At 48.9% G+C, this 12,907-nt stretch overlaps 1 protein-coding gene across 5 annotated transcripts in view; it reads left to right on the top strand.

The window, feature by feature from the left end:
* Positions 1 to 12,907, top strand: part of ZBTB46 (zinc finger and BTB domain containing 46) — a 38,004-nt gene that overhangs the window by 10,415 nt on the left and 14,682 nt on the right. For 4 of the 5 annotated variants that reach the window (XM_052683571.1, XM_052683569.1, XM_052683572.1 and 1 more), the window contains 2 exons: positions 3,342 to 4,311; positions 12,517 to 12,798. In XM_052683571.1, the coding sequence (XP_052539531.1) occupies positions 3,342 to 4,311; positions 12,517 to 12,798 (1,252 nt within the window). The remainder of the gene's footprint in view (positions 1 to 3,341; positions 4,312 to 12,516; positions 12,799 to 12,907) is intronic. The other variant, XM_052683573.1, reaches the window with a different exon arrangement.

The following is a 12,907-nucleotide window of genomic DNA, read 5'->3' as shown; positions in this document are numbered from 1 at the left end:
AAAAGCCTGACACCAGCCAAGGGGCCACAAAACAGCGTGTGAAATTGGAACAGAAGAGCGTGGGGTTTTGAAGCTTCCTGAATTTTTAACTACTAGCAAATTGCCTTAAATTTAACTTGGATTAATTCCCTGGTGCTCCTTGACATTAAACGGGTGTTCTCGTTTGACATGGGTAGACAGAAAACTAATTAATTCCTCTGAATTTGAGGCGTATTTAATTTTCTCCCCCAAAGACCTCTCATTTAAAAGGTACAAGGCTGTGACAAGTGTTGGGTGGGGGGCGGCGTGTGCAGGGGGCAGACCTTTAGCCAGGGAGGACCAAGGCATCCCCAGCAGCGGTGGATGTAGGCACTCGTGTCCACAGGTAATCAGTAAAACTCAGCATCTTTCCTTTCACTGCTGACACAGGACCTCCTCCCAATGGAGGGCTGCTGCTCTTTGCAGTGGGTGTCTTCCCCACTCACCTCTCTTAATACCTAGGGTTTAAGTCCTTTGGAACAAAGATGAGTTGCCATCATTTGCACAGGGCATCTTCGCGTTGTTTTAACGTGCATTATTATCTTCTTTTTATTATTTTAGAACGTCAGATTGCTTTCCTGTCCAGAAGGCACCTCCAGCTCTTGTCCCCAGCCCTTGGGGATGTGGGCATGCACAGGGCTGCGTGGCTGCAGGGTGTCTGCTGTCAGCAGGCGGGAGGGAAGCCAGGGAGGAATCTTTTATTATTTTTTGTTCTGTGGTTAGTAAAAAATCTCTTGATAGGAAATTAAGTCAGAGGGAAGCTATTTCATAAACAAGCTAGCAAGTGCTTCATCCATCAGAAGCGGTGGATTAGTCAGTCTGCTGCTCAGACTGCTCTGCTCTAAAGCGAAGGTAGAAGGAGACAAATGCCTAATCCAGGTTGCTGGCATAGGCAGCTTTAACAAGGAATGAGGTGTATCTGAAACAGGCTGCTATCAACAGCAAGGGGAACCCAGCCATGCACTGAGCTAAGCTCAATGAACATCTAAAGTAGTAAAGAAAGAAAATCTCAAGCAATCAGGGTAATTTCTAGCTGCAGGACATTAAAGAAGAAATGCAGGAAAAGCTGTTGTTGCATTAAAGCACAATGAAGATATTGACAGATATTCCAGATGCTAATCTGTATTAAATTGAGGAAGAGAAAGTTACCTTGCAGTAGACAATTCTTTTTCCAAGCAGATCCAGGGAGATCCTATCTTGAAGACTGGATTTTGTTACCTGTGCAAGAGCAAAAGGAAGTGCCAGATCCGGAGCCTTGGGATCATTGCATGGCTGTGTTGTGAGATGTCTTGCATCTCCCTCAGCATCACGTGGCTGCGGCAGCTGGTGGAGGCAGGATTGATGATGGACAACTCTCTTGATCCTGCGTGGCAATTCGTATTTCCTGAGGGAGCAAAGCCGACTCTTCAGCTCCTAAAAGTAGATGCAGCAGTGGTTTCTGGAATAAAGACAAAACTGAGCTGTCACTCTGCCTTCGTAGGTGGTTCTCCCAAAGCTGAAGGTGGCTGTGAAGCAGTGGCAGCCACCTTCAGTGCGTGCGTTAGAGAGCATCTATGCTGCCTGGGTCTGACAGGGCCATTCCAGGCCTTCAGAGGCCATTTTACAGATCAGTTCTTCATGTTCTTGCTCCTCAATTCTGACTCCTGGTTGTGTATTTATTTAGATGGAGGTGGCCAGAGCTAAAGTTCCCGGGTAGGTCTCATATGTAGTAGCATTTGGATAGTGTAGAGCCACACTGTATTGATCACCTTCACGTGAAGATAAGCTTCTTCATGTCTTTTGTGCTTAATTCTACAGAAGAGCTGCACAGAGTTGAAGCACATAAATCCCAATTCTGCCTGTTGGTGTTGCAGGAAGGAGCGTGGGCCTTCCTTTTTGATGGAAGCCAATGGCTTTCAGTGATGAGAGACCAGCTGCTCTCATAAATTAGCACTCCTGACCCTGCTGAGGAGACAGCCCCATTCCTACAGAACGGAGGAGGTCTGTGCAGGCAACAGCTGCATAACTCAACCTTGTGAATCGTCAGGTGGAGCTCTAGCAGGGAGATGCTGGGTGTGTGTTCTGTGGGCTCGTTCCCCAGCCAACGGTGTTGGCTCAGCTGTTGGCTTCTGGAGGTTGTATTAATAGCACAGACAAGGGCATGGATCTTAGATATCTGTGTTCCCCAGTGCTGGAAACCCTCCTGCACGCATCAGTGAAGTTTCCTATCGTGGCTGCCCTAGGCCTGCCCACTGCTGCTGCTTGGTTTGAACAGATGGGACTGAATGTGGATGTGAACTGTGTGTGTGTTGAAAAGGTGCTGCAAACTCACTCAGCCTTGTTGGCAGCACTTATATTTAATCACATACCCTTTGGGACTGGGAGAGCTCAGGGTTGTGTTCTCACAGGGATTTTGTTTTTATCAGCAATCAGCAGTGTCCTAAATCCAGGATGTGCCTGTCCGTGGTGACACTCCAAGCACACACACGTTTTACAGTTGTGTGTTGAGATGTGGGCCTCAATATCAGCTTCGCTGCTGGAGCTTCTTATGCTGGGACAAATTCAACATTTTGGAGGAAAGGAATAGTTATCCCTCACCACTGTAGGGTTGGAGCACCTCTCTTATGAAGAAAAGCTGTGATTTATTGCATTTTTTCACCCAGCATCTTAGGCTGGTGGGGAAAACTTGGGGATGCGGAGCCAGGGAAACAGCAGGTTTTACTGCGAAGTTGTAAAGGTTGTGCTTGTAAGTAGTTGAGCTTCAAGTGAAATTGATATCATAGCTCTGGTCCAGTGCTGGTTTGGTTTGGGTGGGGACTTGAAATGTTGTGATCCATAGTCTCAGATTTTGCCTATTGCTTTTCTGACTTGAGAGCAGTTCACAGCCCCTCAGCGAGGGCAGTAGCTGCTTTCAGTCAGCTTGTGCTCTTGGGGGATTTCAGCTATTCCTGCTCTCATAATGCTTTTTTCCATGAGGAAATTTTGTTTCAGTGATTTCAGCATGGTTTCATGTGCCCGACTTGTATCCAAACCCAATCTTACTGAACCCAAACAGCGACAATCAGTGGCTGTTCTACCCCAGTAACTCCAGACAGGTTTTCTTTCAGGTCTGTAACGACGTAAAGAAACATTTCTCTGGGATATTTTGAGGTGACGTAGGACTGAGCTTCACATTTAGTCCCTTTTAACAACAATTATTAACAAGTATGCTCCACATCATAAACACGGACCCTTCCTGGGCAACTCTTGTATTCTGCAGGGCATGTTCAAGGTGCACCTGCTATTGAACGTGGTGCAGTTTGGGACTGATCTGAACTTGTTTGGATGTTTCCTTCTCCTTGCAGGACTTGTGGAAGAGGAAACACAAAGACTTCCAAATGAATAACAGAAAGGAAGATATGGAGATTGCCTCCCACTACCGGCACCTGCTTCGGGAGCTCAACGAGCAGCGGCAGCACGGCATCCTTTGCGACGTCTGCATCATCGTGGAGGGGAAGATCTTCAAGGCTCACAAAAACGTGCTGCTCGGGAGCAGTCGCTACTTCAAAACGCTGTACTGCCAGGTACAGAAAACCTCCGACCAGGCCACGGTCACCCACTTAGACATTGTCACTGCACAAGGCTTTAAGGCAATCATTGACTTCATGTATTCTGCACACCTAGCGCTGACCAGCAGGAACGTCATCGAGGTGATGTCTGCTGCCAGCTACCTGCAGATGACGGATATCGTGCAGGCCTGCCACAACTTCATCAAGGCAGCTCTGGACATAAGCATCAAGTCAGATGCCTCGGATGACCTTGTGGACTACGAGCTGGGAGCCCCCTCCAGCAGCAGCACGGACGCTCTGATCTCAGCAGTGGTGGCTGGCAGGAGCATATCGCCGTGGCTGGCTCGGAGGACGAGTCCAGCAAACTCTTCGGGAGATTCTGCTATCGCCAGCTGCCACGAAGGAGGGAGCAGTTATGGGAAGGAGGATCCGGAACCAAAAACTGACAGCCACGAAGACGTTTCGTCCCAGTCGCTTTGGTCCAGTGACATGGGCTATGGGTCTTTACGTATCAAAGAGGAACAGGTTTCTCCCTCTCATTATGGAGGGAATGAACTGCATTCTGCCAAGGATAGTGCAATACAGAACGCTTTCTCAGAGCAAGGAGTGGGGGATGGCTGGCAGCCCACGGGGCGCAGGAAGAACAGGAAAAACAAAGAAACTGTGCGTCACATTACACAGCAAGTAGAGGATGACAGCAGAGCAAGTTCTCCAATGCCATCTTTTTTACCTGCCTCAGGATGGCCGTACAGCAGTCGAGATCCAAGTAAGTCATTCTGCTTGCGTGGCTGACATGAGAAAAGTTGAGTCAGTTGCATCTTTTCATGGTACAATCTTTTCTCTTTAGAGTTATGATGGCTGTCCTGCTTGATTCGCTGACCACAGGCAATTAATAGATCCAGGGCTGCTGGTGATGTTGGGTTTGGTGTTTTTTTCCATGAGGACTTCAGAGAGAGTGTGGCATTGAGCTCCCTTAGGCTGACTTGAGGAATTCAGGTTGTGATAGGGGTTGGCCTATGCTTCATTGCATACCAGAATCCAAGAGGGGTGGGTGAGATTATATATACGGCTCTGTTGTCAAATTCGGGTGAAAAAAGCAATATAAACATGGTGAAAGTCTGAATAGTCACTATGGGCTGAAAAAGGATGTGTAAGTTGCTTGCATACCGAAGTTTGAATGTGGCTTTCATTGGCATTTAAATGAATGGGTAACTCTGCAAGTATCTTCAGAAGTATTACGTTTTACAGTTATCTACTGCAGTAGACTTGCATGTAATTATTCTAATTGGCTGATGATAAAATCTAAACAACTTCAGTTAGAAGAAAAATGTGAGATAACTTAAGATAACAGTGATTTATGATGAATCCTGGCTTTGCAGTGCACGTGTTCTAGGGTTGTTTGGAGCAGAGACTCGGTGTGGAGTGCCTGGAATGCGATTGGCACTCAAATGTTATTCATTTTCACTGCATCCCTTAAAACCAACTCAAACACTTGTATTTCTGTGAGGTGCGGGGGCTTGGAACAGGTATTTGAGGCAAGCTGTGCAGAAACAGAACTGCAGCACTGACCTCAGCAAGCTGCTTCTAAATGGAATGTTCTTCAAGTCGTGCTTTTGAAAAGAGTGCCAAGAGTAGGAGATTGTGTTACTGGAAGCTGAATGATGTCTGCATCATTAAAGTCCTAATTGTCAGGGAATTGAGCAGAAGTGCCCTTTTCTTTACAGCTGTTAGCAGATGAGAGGAACGCAGCTCCTGGTGTTGACGCAGAGCAGTGCTGAGCCAGCATGGTAACAGGCACAGCCCAAGAGCTTGTTGCAAATCTTGTCCTAAACGCAGTTTCCAATGAGAGAGGTGTTTGTGAAGATGGAAAAGGGCAAGCTGAGTGCTGGTGGCTGGGGGCAATTGCTTCAATATTCCACTCGTCCTGATTGAGCAAAGGGAAAAAGTGAATGTGAGGTGAGTGGAGTGCCAGGACTGAGCGGCACGGGGCTGTGTGTGTTGGCAGCACCTGGGCACTGCTCTGGGAGCAGCGTGGGGCTCTGTGAAATGGCCCTGCCGAACCTCAGCTCCTGGTTTTCCCTGTATTCACCAGCCTGGGAAGTAAGCAGAGATGAAATTCTTCCTTGTGGGCTGCTGAAGAGTGAGAACAAGTGTGCAGAGAACCAGAGAACATCCCTGCTGCCCCAAACACCGCTGTCCCACTGCCTCTCTCCAGGCAGGAGGGTCTCTAGGTCTGCTGAACACTGCACAAGTATTCCCCATCTCCAGCAGGTGGAAGCAGCCCTCCTGCAGTCCGCTCTCTGCTATTGCAGAGCTGCGGGGTTCCACCCAGGTTGCTTGTTGGTTCTTATCTCTCCAAAGCAGCCAAGGGGTGATCCACACTTAGCTCCAAGACGTGAAGAAAAATGGCACTTTTTTGGTGTAAAAAGAGGTAATAACAATTGTCTGTGCTGTGTCACCAGTACTGGGATGTGTGCTTCACTCTTTAAATTTCATCTTAAGGCAGTGTTTGAATTTGGTAGTGTTGGGCTTTACTCTGTAAAGCAGCCTGCAGTTAGAAGCGTTCACAGCCACGCTGCAGAGAGCAGAGACAAAAGGGTGCCCTGTGCTGAGGAAGTGGGTGCAGAATGCTCTTTCGTGAGTATGCTCAGAGGAAGAGTTACCTCAAACTGTGTTCTTTGAAGCTCCTTTATCTTTCTGGATCTGTTTGGTTATTTTAAGATGCTGCTTGTGAGATCTGCTAGCTCTGCATACGGGATAGCCTGGGTACCCTTTGAAAATGCTGTTGTGCTAGAGGACTAGCACAGGCATTCCAGCAGCACAAAGCTAATTCAGGAGACTTAATCTTAAAACTACAGTGTTAGCATCTTCCTCCTGACGTTGTGCCAGATAACCTCTTAGTCTTCCTTGCAATCAGCACCGCGTCTCAGCAGGACGGGAGCAGCGTTAAGGAAGGTGGATCTTGCAGATGACAGCGGCATCACACGTTTAGTTCAGTGAGGGGCAGCAGCTGTAAGGGAGCACTTTGTGACACCGTAGAAGGAAACTCACTGCAGTCACTGAAAGTTTGCTTTGGAGACAGCTGTCAGCTCACTGCCGTTCAGTGCTGAGGCTTCTTGTGCTGGTGGCACATCAGAGGGGCTGCCGGCGGTGCTGGTGGTGTTTTCAAAGCTCTCACTAGCAGAGCTGCTTTTGCCTTTCCGTATGCTGGAAAGCACTGCCACTTGGGGGGTGTCTCTGGAAGAATTCACTGATGGTTTTATTAACGTGTTACTTCAAGCACAGTCACTGAATCAGGAATTTATTCCTAAGGAAGTGCTCCCACGCGTCTTCTGAGTGTTTGCACCCTAAAGATGTAAGCGATCCTTTTTTTTTTTGTGCCAATTGACTGTGAAATGACACTAATTATTCTCTAAACAGAACAGTCATTTTTAAAGACACTTGCAGCACGGGAACTTCTCCCTTTACTTTGTTTAAATGCAGTGGAAATGCTCTATTCTGTAAGAAGAGCTTTACGTTACCCAGAGTGGTGACCTTATGGGAGGGGTGCACAGGGCTTCACCTTCTGACCATGTAGGTCTGATGTTTCCCATCCAAGTCTTTGACTCTGCCCAGGTGCCCTCTGTCGTGGAGGAGAAGCATGGGCACGTTTTTGGGTGATGCACTGATCATCAGAGCAGGGATCTTCTGTTGCTGTGGGACATCAGGGGGTGCTCCAATGGGACAGCAGTCTGCTCACCTGCCCACAATGTGATAATGTGTTCATCTGGAGTGATGGGAGGCTGCAGATGGGAGGCTGCAGAATGGGAAAGCTTTTCTCCTCTGGCTGTATTCATGTTATAGTTGGGGTCCTGGCTGTGTGCATGTGCGCTGTGAACATCTGTGCACTGAGCACCTTTGGACAGTGCCAGCGGTGGTGCTTCTGCTGTGCTGCTTGGCAAGTGTTCTGGTCGTGTGAAGGAGTAAGGGCCTGAAATACTGTGAGCAGGGGAGGAACTCGACATGGTGTTGGTACCTGAGGTTCAGCAGTTGAAACTCACAAGATCTTTGGTTTTGCAAAAATGCAGAACTTGTGGCTTTACTTATGAACACTTCACTGTCCTCAGGAGCTGGTCGTAGAAAGGAAGGCAGAGGTGCCCACAGGCTGCTGCTCCCATGTCCCGGGCTGCCTGCTGGTGCTGCCTGGCTTTCTGTGTGGCAGCTGTGCCAGCAGCTACAAAAACATTTTGCATAGAGGCTGTGGGGAGAGCCAGCCCCAAGCTAATGAGCTATTGGGGTGCAGCTTTCATGGGAATAACGGTTCTGAGCTCTGTTATTAAAGGGTTAGTTCGGGTTGTTTTCAAATCTGGAGACCAAAGTCAGTGCTTTGCAGCCCGGCCGCTTGCCCGTGGCTACACCCTGGCTGCAAAATGGTTCCACCCTGCACGGCTTTAGCTCTGAGCTGTGTCCATTTCCTCTCCCCACCCCACGCTCCACGTTCCCTGGGCTCCAGAGCTCTCCTCCTCCTCTTCCTCCTCCCCGAGTCGCAGCCCTGATTCCATTAATCTGCTTTAACTCCTGAGATCAGAGGCTTCCCCTCTGCTGAGTGCCCTTCTCGCTGGGTTCTGTTCCCTGTGCCAGGGTTGGACCCATTGCCTCCTCACAGCTGTTCTGCTTTACCCTTCTGTACTGCGATTCCCAGCAGTGAGAAATGAAGGGTTTAGATTTAGATCCCACTTTGAGATCATCTGTCTGCGCAGGACTTTCACTTTCGCCTTCGCAGCGATGCCTTTGTGTTCACACGGAGGAGGAATTCGTTCTTTAGATGCAGTGAACCAAAAATGAAAACTGATTGTGCCGTGTTGGTCTCAGCTTTGATTTTGGTTCAGGGTGTTTTTTGGGAGAAGATTTCTTACAGGCATTTGTTTCATAAGTACTTGTTCTGAAGGATTTGGAAGGTACAGTTACTTGGCATGCTGTCACATGCAAGGACCACCTCAGTATTCCAATTGCAGTAGTTTCAGATAGAATTAACTCGCCCCTTTTAACCATTTCCATCATTTCAGACGTGATATTTTTTAAGATCCTCGGAGGAATGAAGAGGGTTTCCCAGCTGGTTTCTGCCTGCAGCCCATTGCTTTGAAGGAAACAACGCTGCAGATACAGCGGTGCTTGTAGAACGTGTCAGTGCAAAGTTGGGTCGTGCTTGTGCAGAAGGGGAAAGCATTGCACATTAGAACCTGTATCTCTGCAGCTCCTGAACTGTGAATTTGGGGCTTCTTTGGAACATGATGAGCATTACATCCATGTGTGCATTACTGTGTTAGTGAAAGTGCTGCTGATCAGAACAGCTGTGGGTCGTGGCATCGTTTCTCTCTGTAAACACTGCCTGAGAACACTGGGCTTTGTCTGACAAGCAGTCTGTTGTGGCAGCGTGGTGAAGGATGGGCGCGGGGCTGTCAGAAATAGAAACTGGAGGGATATTTCTAGCAGCTGTAAAAAAATTGTCATTTTTCTGATGGCCCGGCTGCTCCTGTTGTCTTTGCTCAGGAGGAAAAGGCCGGTATGCAAAGGCTTGAGTCGCTTGCACATGAGGAGATCAAGCTGCATTTTCCTTAATCTGGGCAAGAAATGTCATTCCTGAAGTTTGAGGTATCAGAGGCATGTCCAGATGCTCCATACAGATCCATGGGGCAGCTCAGAACACCATCATTGATTTCACCCAGCTTTTCTCTCAGGTCAGCACTCGGCAGCAGGAGGAGTTAATGGCCAGTGCAGGAAAGCTGAGTTTCAGTGGCCCTGCTTTCCCCTCGAGCTCCATTTCCACCCCCACGCTCTCCTGCAGTTGTTCTGGTGGAAATGTCTGTGCAACCATGGAGTGAACCAGATTGTGGAACTGATCTGGGATTAAAAATAAACGGATGCAGGAATGAGCGTTTGGGGATAAGAAAGCTGGTGTTGGCATCTCTTCCCTCACATCCCTCTGCCCTTTCTGCTTGTCACATTGTGAAGGAAACGGTGACATTTGCCACCCACCCCCCAGCTGCCATCCAGCTGTGTCAGAGCCACCAGGGACGGCATGGTGCCCGCGTTGATCACAGGTGGCTCCAGGGCTGTGTCCTGTGGTCATCGAGGACTTGGTGGCACAGAGCAAACCCTCAGCACGCTGTAGGATGGCACCAGACGGCGAGGAATGATTTGCTGGAATGCAACGGTGCCAGAAACAGCACGGATTCAACAAGGACAAATGCAAAGTCCTGTGCATGGCACGGAATAACCCTGTGCATCAGCACGGGTTGGCAGACAACGAGCGAGAGAGCAGCTTTGCAGAAAATGTGTTCTGGTGGTGCAAGCTGAGCAGGAGACTCGTGCCTGGCAGCCTGGGAGTGCATGTGTCTGGGCTGTGCTGTGAGGAGCAGGGAAGGCAGAGCACATCTAAGGTGTAGGGCCCTGCCTGGCCGTCTCCAGCTGCAGGACTGCAGATGCCGTGGGGATGGGCTGGAGGATGCTGTGTGTGAGGAGAGGCTGTGGAAGGGAGAGCACTGCTGGTCGTCTGTCTGCAGAAAGAGCCTCCATAGGAGACCTTAAAGACTGAAAAAGCAGTAGCTGAATAGTAGTTGAAGCTCCATAAACCAACAGGGAGGTCATCTGTTCTACTTCATCAGGATCAACAGCACGCCAGGAGTAACCTGTCTGTCAGTATGTTGGTTAGTGCCGTCTGTGGGAGCAAAAGGAGGAAGGAATCGGTCTTTTTCCTCTTTCTCTTAAAATAGCAAGCTTAATTATCTTTGGAAGTTACTTCATGCTTGAGCTGTATGAATAACTGGGTAACTTACATTGTTGTAACTGAAATACTCAGCATGAAATATTCTTGTATTTCATACACAAAGAGGGTGAAATCTTCTGTACCCTCACCAACCTCACCCTCACCAGCCTTCATTTCACTTCAAGAGAAAATGACCTGGGATGTTGAATCGTAGAATAGAATCATTGGGGTTGGAAAAGAGCTCCAAGATCCCCAAGTTCAATCCCAAACCATCCCACCATGCCCACCGAGTGCCACATCTCCACAGTGCCTGGATGCCTCCAGGGGTGGTGATGGGCTGATGGTTGGACTTCATCTGGAAGCTCTTCTCCACGATTCTCTGGGATGGAAGTGTTTTTCTGTGCATGATTGTAAAATGGTGGAGTGGAATATGGCCTCTTGCCTTGTGAGGCTGGAGGGAAAGAAGGCCGTTCAGGACTTGCAGCCTGGCACAGCGTTCCCTAGCTTAAGTCCTGGGGATCAGCTGCCTTCAGCAGAACTGCTGTTGGTGCACTGCATCACCTTGGTTTCCACACAGCCCTTCCCCAGGAGCTGCATGCAGAGCTGCTTCGCTTGTGGGCACCACAGCTTTGTTTCAAAGCTGAAAACTACCTGAGGCTGAATTCCTTACAGTGACAACCTTGATGCTGATGCACTGTAGTTGGTAGGCTGCTGGCTTGCCTTTGCTTTTCTGATGCCTGGATTTGTGACAAGATCTGAGCTTATTTATCTTTCAAGTAACATCTCTTCTTTTTGAATGGCAGTAGTGGTGCCACGTGTGGGTTTCTGTACTCAGGCTTCCAATGATCCTTTTTATCTTAGGTTTTTGTGTGTAAATATGAACTTTCCAAGCTAATATCAAAGTTTCAGAGATGCCTCTTTGGCTTTTTTAAAACCAAAATCAGTGAATTATTAATCCAAGTCAACAGTCTCATAAAGCTTTTCTAAAGCTTCAACGCTCCGGAAAGCAGGCTGGTGTAAGAGAATAACTACCAAATAATTAATTGCTAAGGAGACTAATAAGCTCAGCACTAATCCCAGGGCAGCTCTGGGGCTGGGAGTGGATCAGGGCATGGCCAAGGGCTGGGAGCTGCAGTGCTGCAGCCCTTTGGGAGCGTGCTGCCCAGGTCTTGGTTTGTGTGCTTCTGCAGAGCTGCAGGACGTGGTTGGATTGCTGGGCAGGGACGGATGCTTTTGATTTGTGTAATTCTTTGGCTCAATCCCATTAAAAGGAGCTGCATCCCAGAGAAAAGTGGTTTTGGAATCTCGGGAAGAGGAACTCGATGACTTTTTGGGTTTAGGTGTACAGAGAGTGTTTTGATGCTTATGTCACTAGGTGGATGGTTGATTAGGTTACTGCGACTATAAATACTGGGAGCTCCAGAGCCTCTATTTCACCACCTGCCTCTAATCTTGGCTTTTGAGGAACATTTAATGCATTGTTGGGGTTGCAATTAATCTGTGTGTGTTTTAGCAATTAGTGACTGTGTGCAGCCAGCGGCACGTCGTGAAATGTCCATGGGCAGCTCTGAGATGGCACAGGAGGAGGGGAGGGATCTGCTGCCCGTGGGGTTGGCAAACACCTGGATGAGGCTCCTGCAGCTGTCCCTGCTTTGACTGGGATGTGTTCCTGTTTCAATGCACTTTGATTTGCTTTCTTCACCCTCTATTGGGGCAGCTGTTGTGCTTTAAATTCTTGTAACTTCCCTTTACGTGGAAATGTTTGTAAAATGAACTTCATTATCTTGTAGGAGAAATGCATGTGCCTGTTAACGTCGCGCTCACTTGCAGAGGTAGTATGGAATATGCACCCAGCAATAAAAATCAAAGCAAGGATTCTTTGATTTGCTGATAGTGTGCAATTGGAGAAATCAAACGCAGATGGGGGAAGGTGCTCTGCTTCTGCAGGTGCCAGGCAGAGGAACTGCAGTGTTTGGAGCATTCCTGAGTGGCACAGCAACTTCTTTTTGTGGGTAGCTTTATGATTGTGAAGACAACAGATACGGCGGAGAGCTACTTCACATCAACAAGCACACTTAACCTGTTACAGGCTGTTCGCTCTTGGTGTTCAATACTTGCAGCGGGGGAAGCACTGGAAGGTCACCTTGTGCTCGGGGTCACAGATGGACACCAGGTGACATCAGGTGTACCCAGTGCGTCCTGCTGATGGCATCTCTCCCTGCACAGGTGCTGACGTGACGGCAGCAGAGCCCAGCAGCTCGGACAGCCGGGGGGAGCGGCCGGACCCGTTTGTGCACAGCGAGGAGCAGCTGCTGGGTGCTGGGGAGGGCAGCTACCTGCCGCAGCCCCCCCTGGACAGGGAGGATGCACTGCAAGCTGCCACCGTCGCCAACCTGCGTGCAGCACTCATGAGCAAGAACAGCTTGCTGTCGCTGAAGGCCGACGTGCTGGGCGACGACAGCTCCCTGCTCTTCGAGTACTTACCCAAAGGCACGCACTCTCTCTCTCGTAAGTTTGTGGGTTTGTGTTGTTTGTCTGTTGGTGCTTGAAGTGGAAGCGTTGGCGAGAAGAAAAAACAACACGGGTCGCTGTCCTGTTTGTTGCTGCTGTTGTGTTT

The sequence above is a fragment of the Tympanuchus pallidicinctus genome, unplaced genomic scaffold (assembly GCF_026119805.1).
Source record: "Tympanuchus pallidicinctus isolate F22 unplaced genomic scaffold, pur_lepc_1.0 scaffold20, whole genome shotgun sequence".
NCBI lineage: Eukaryota > Metazoa > Chordata > Aves > Galliformes > Phasianidae > Tympanuchus > Tympanuchus pallidicinctus.
Note: the sequence above shows the minus strand (reverse complement) of the source record. Positions and strands in the feature narration are given on the sequence as shown.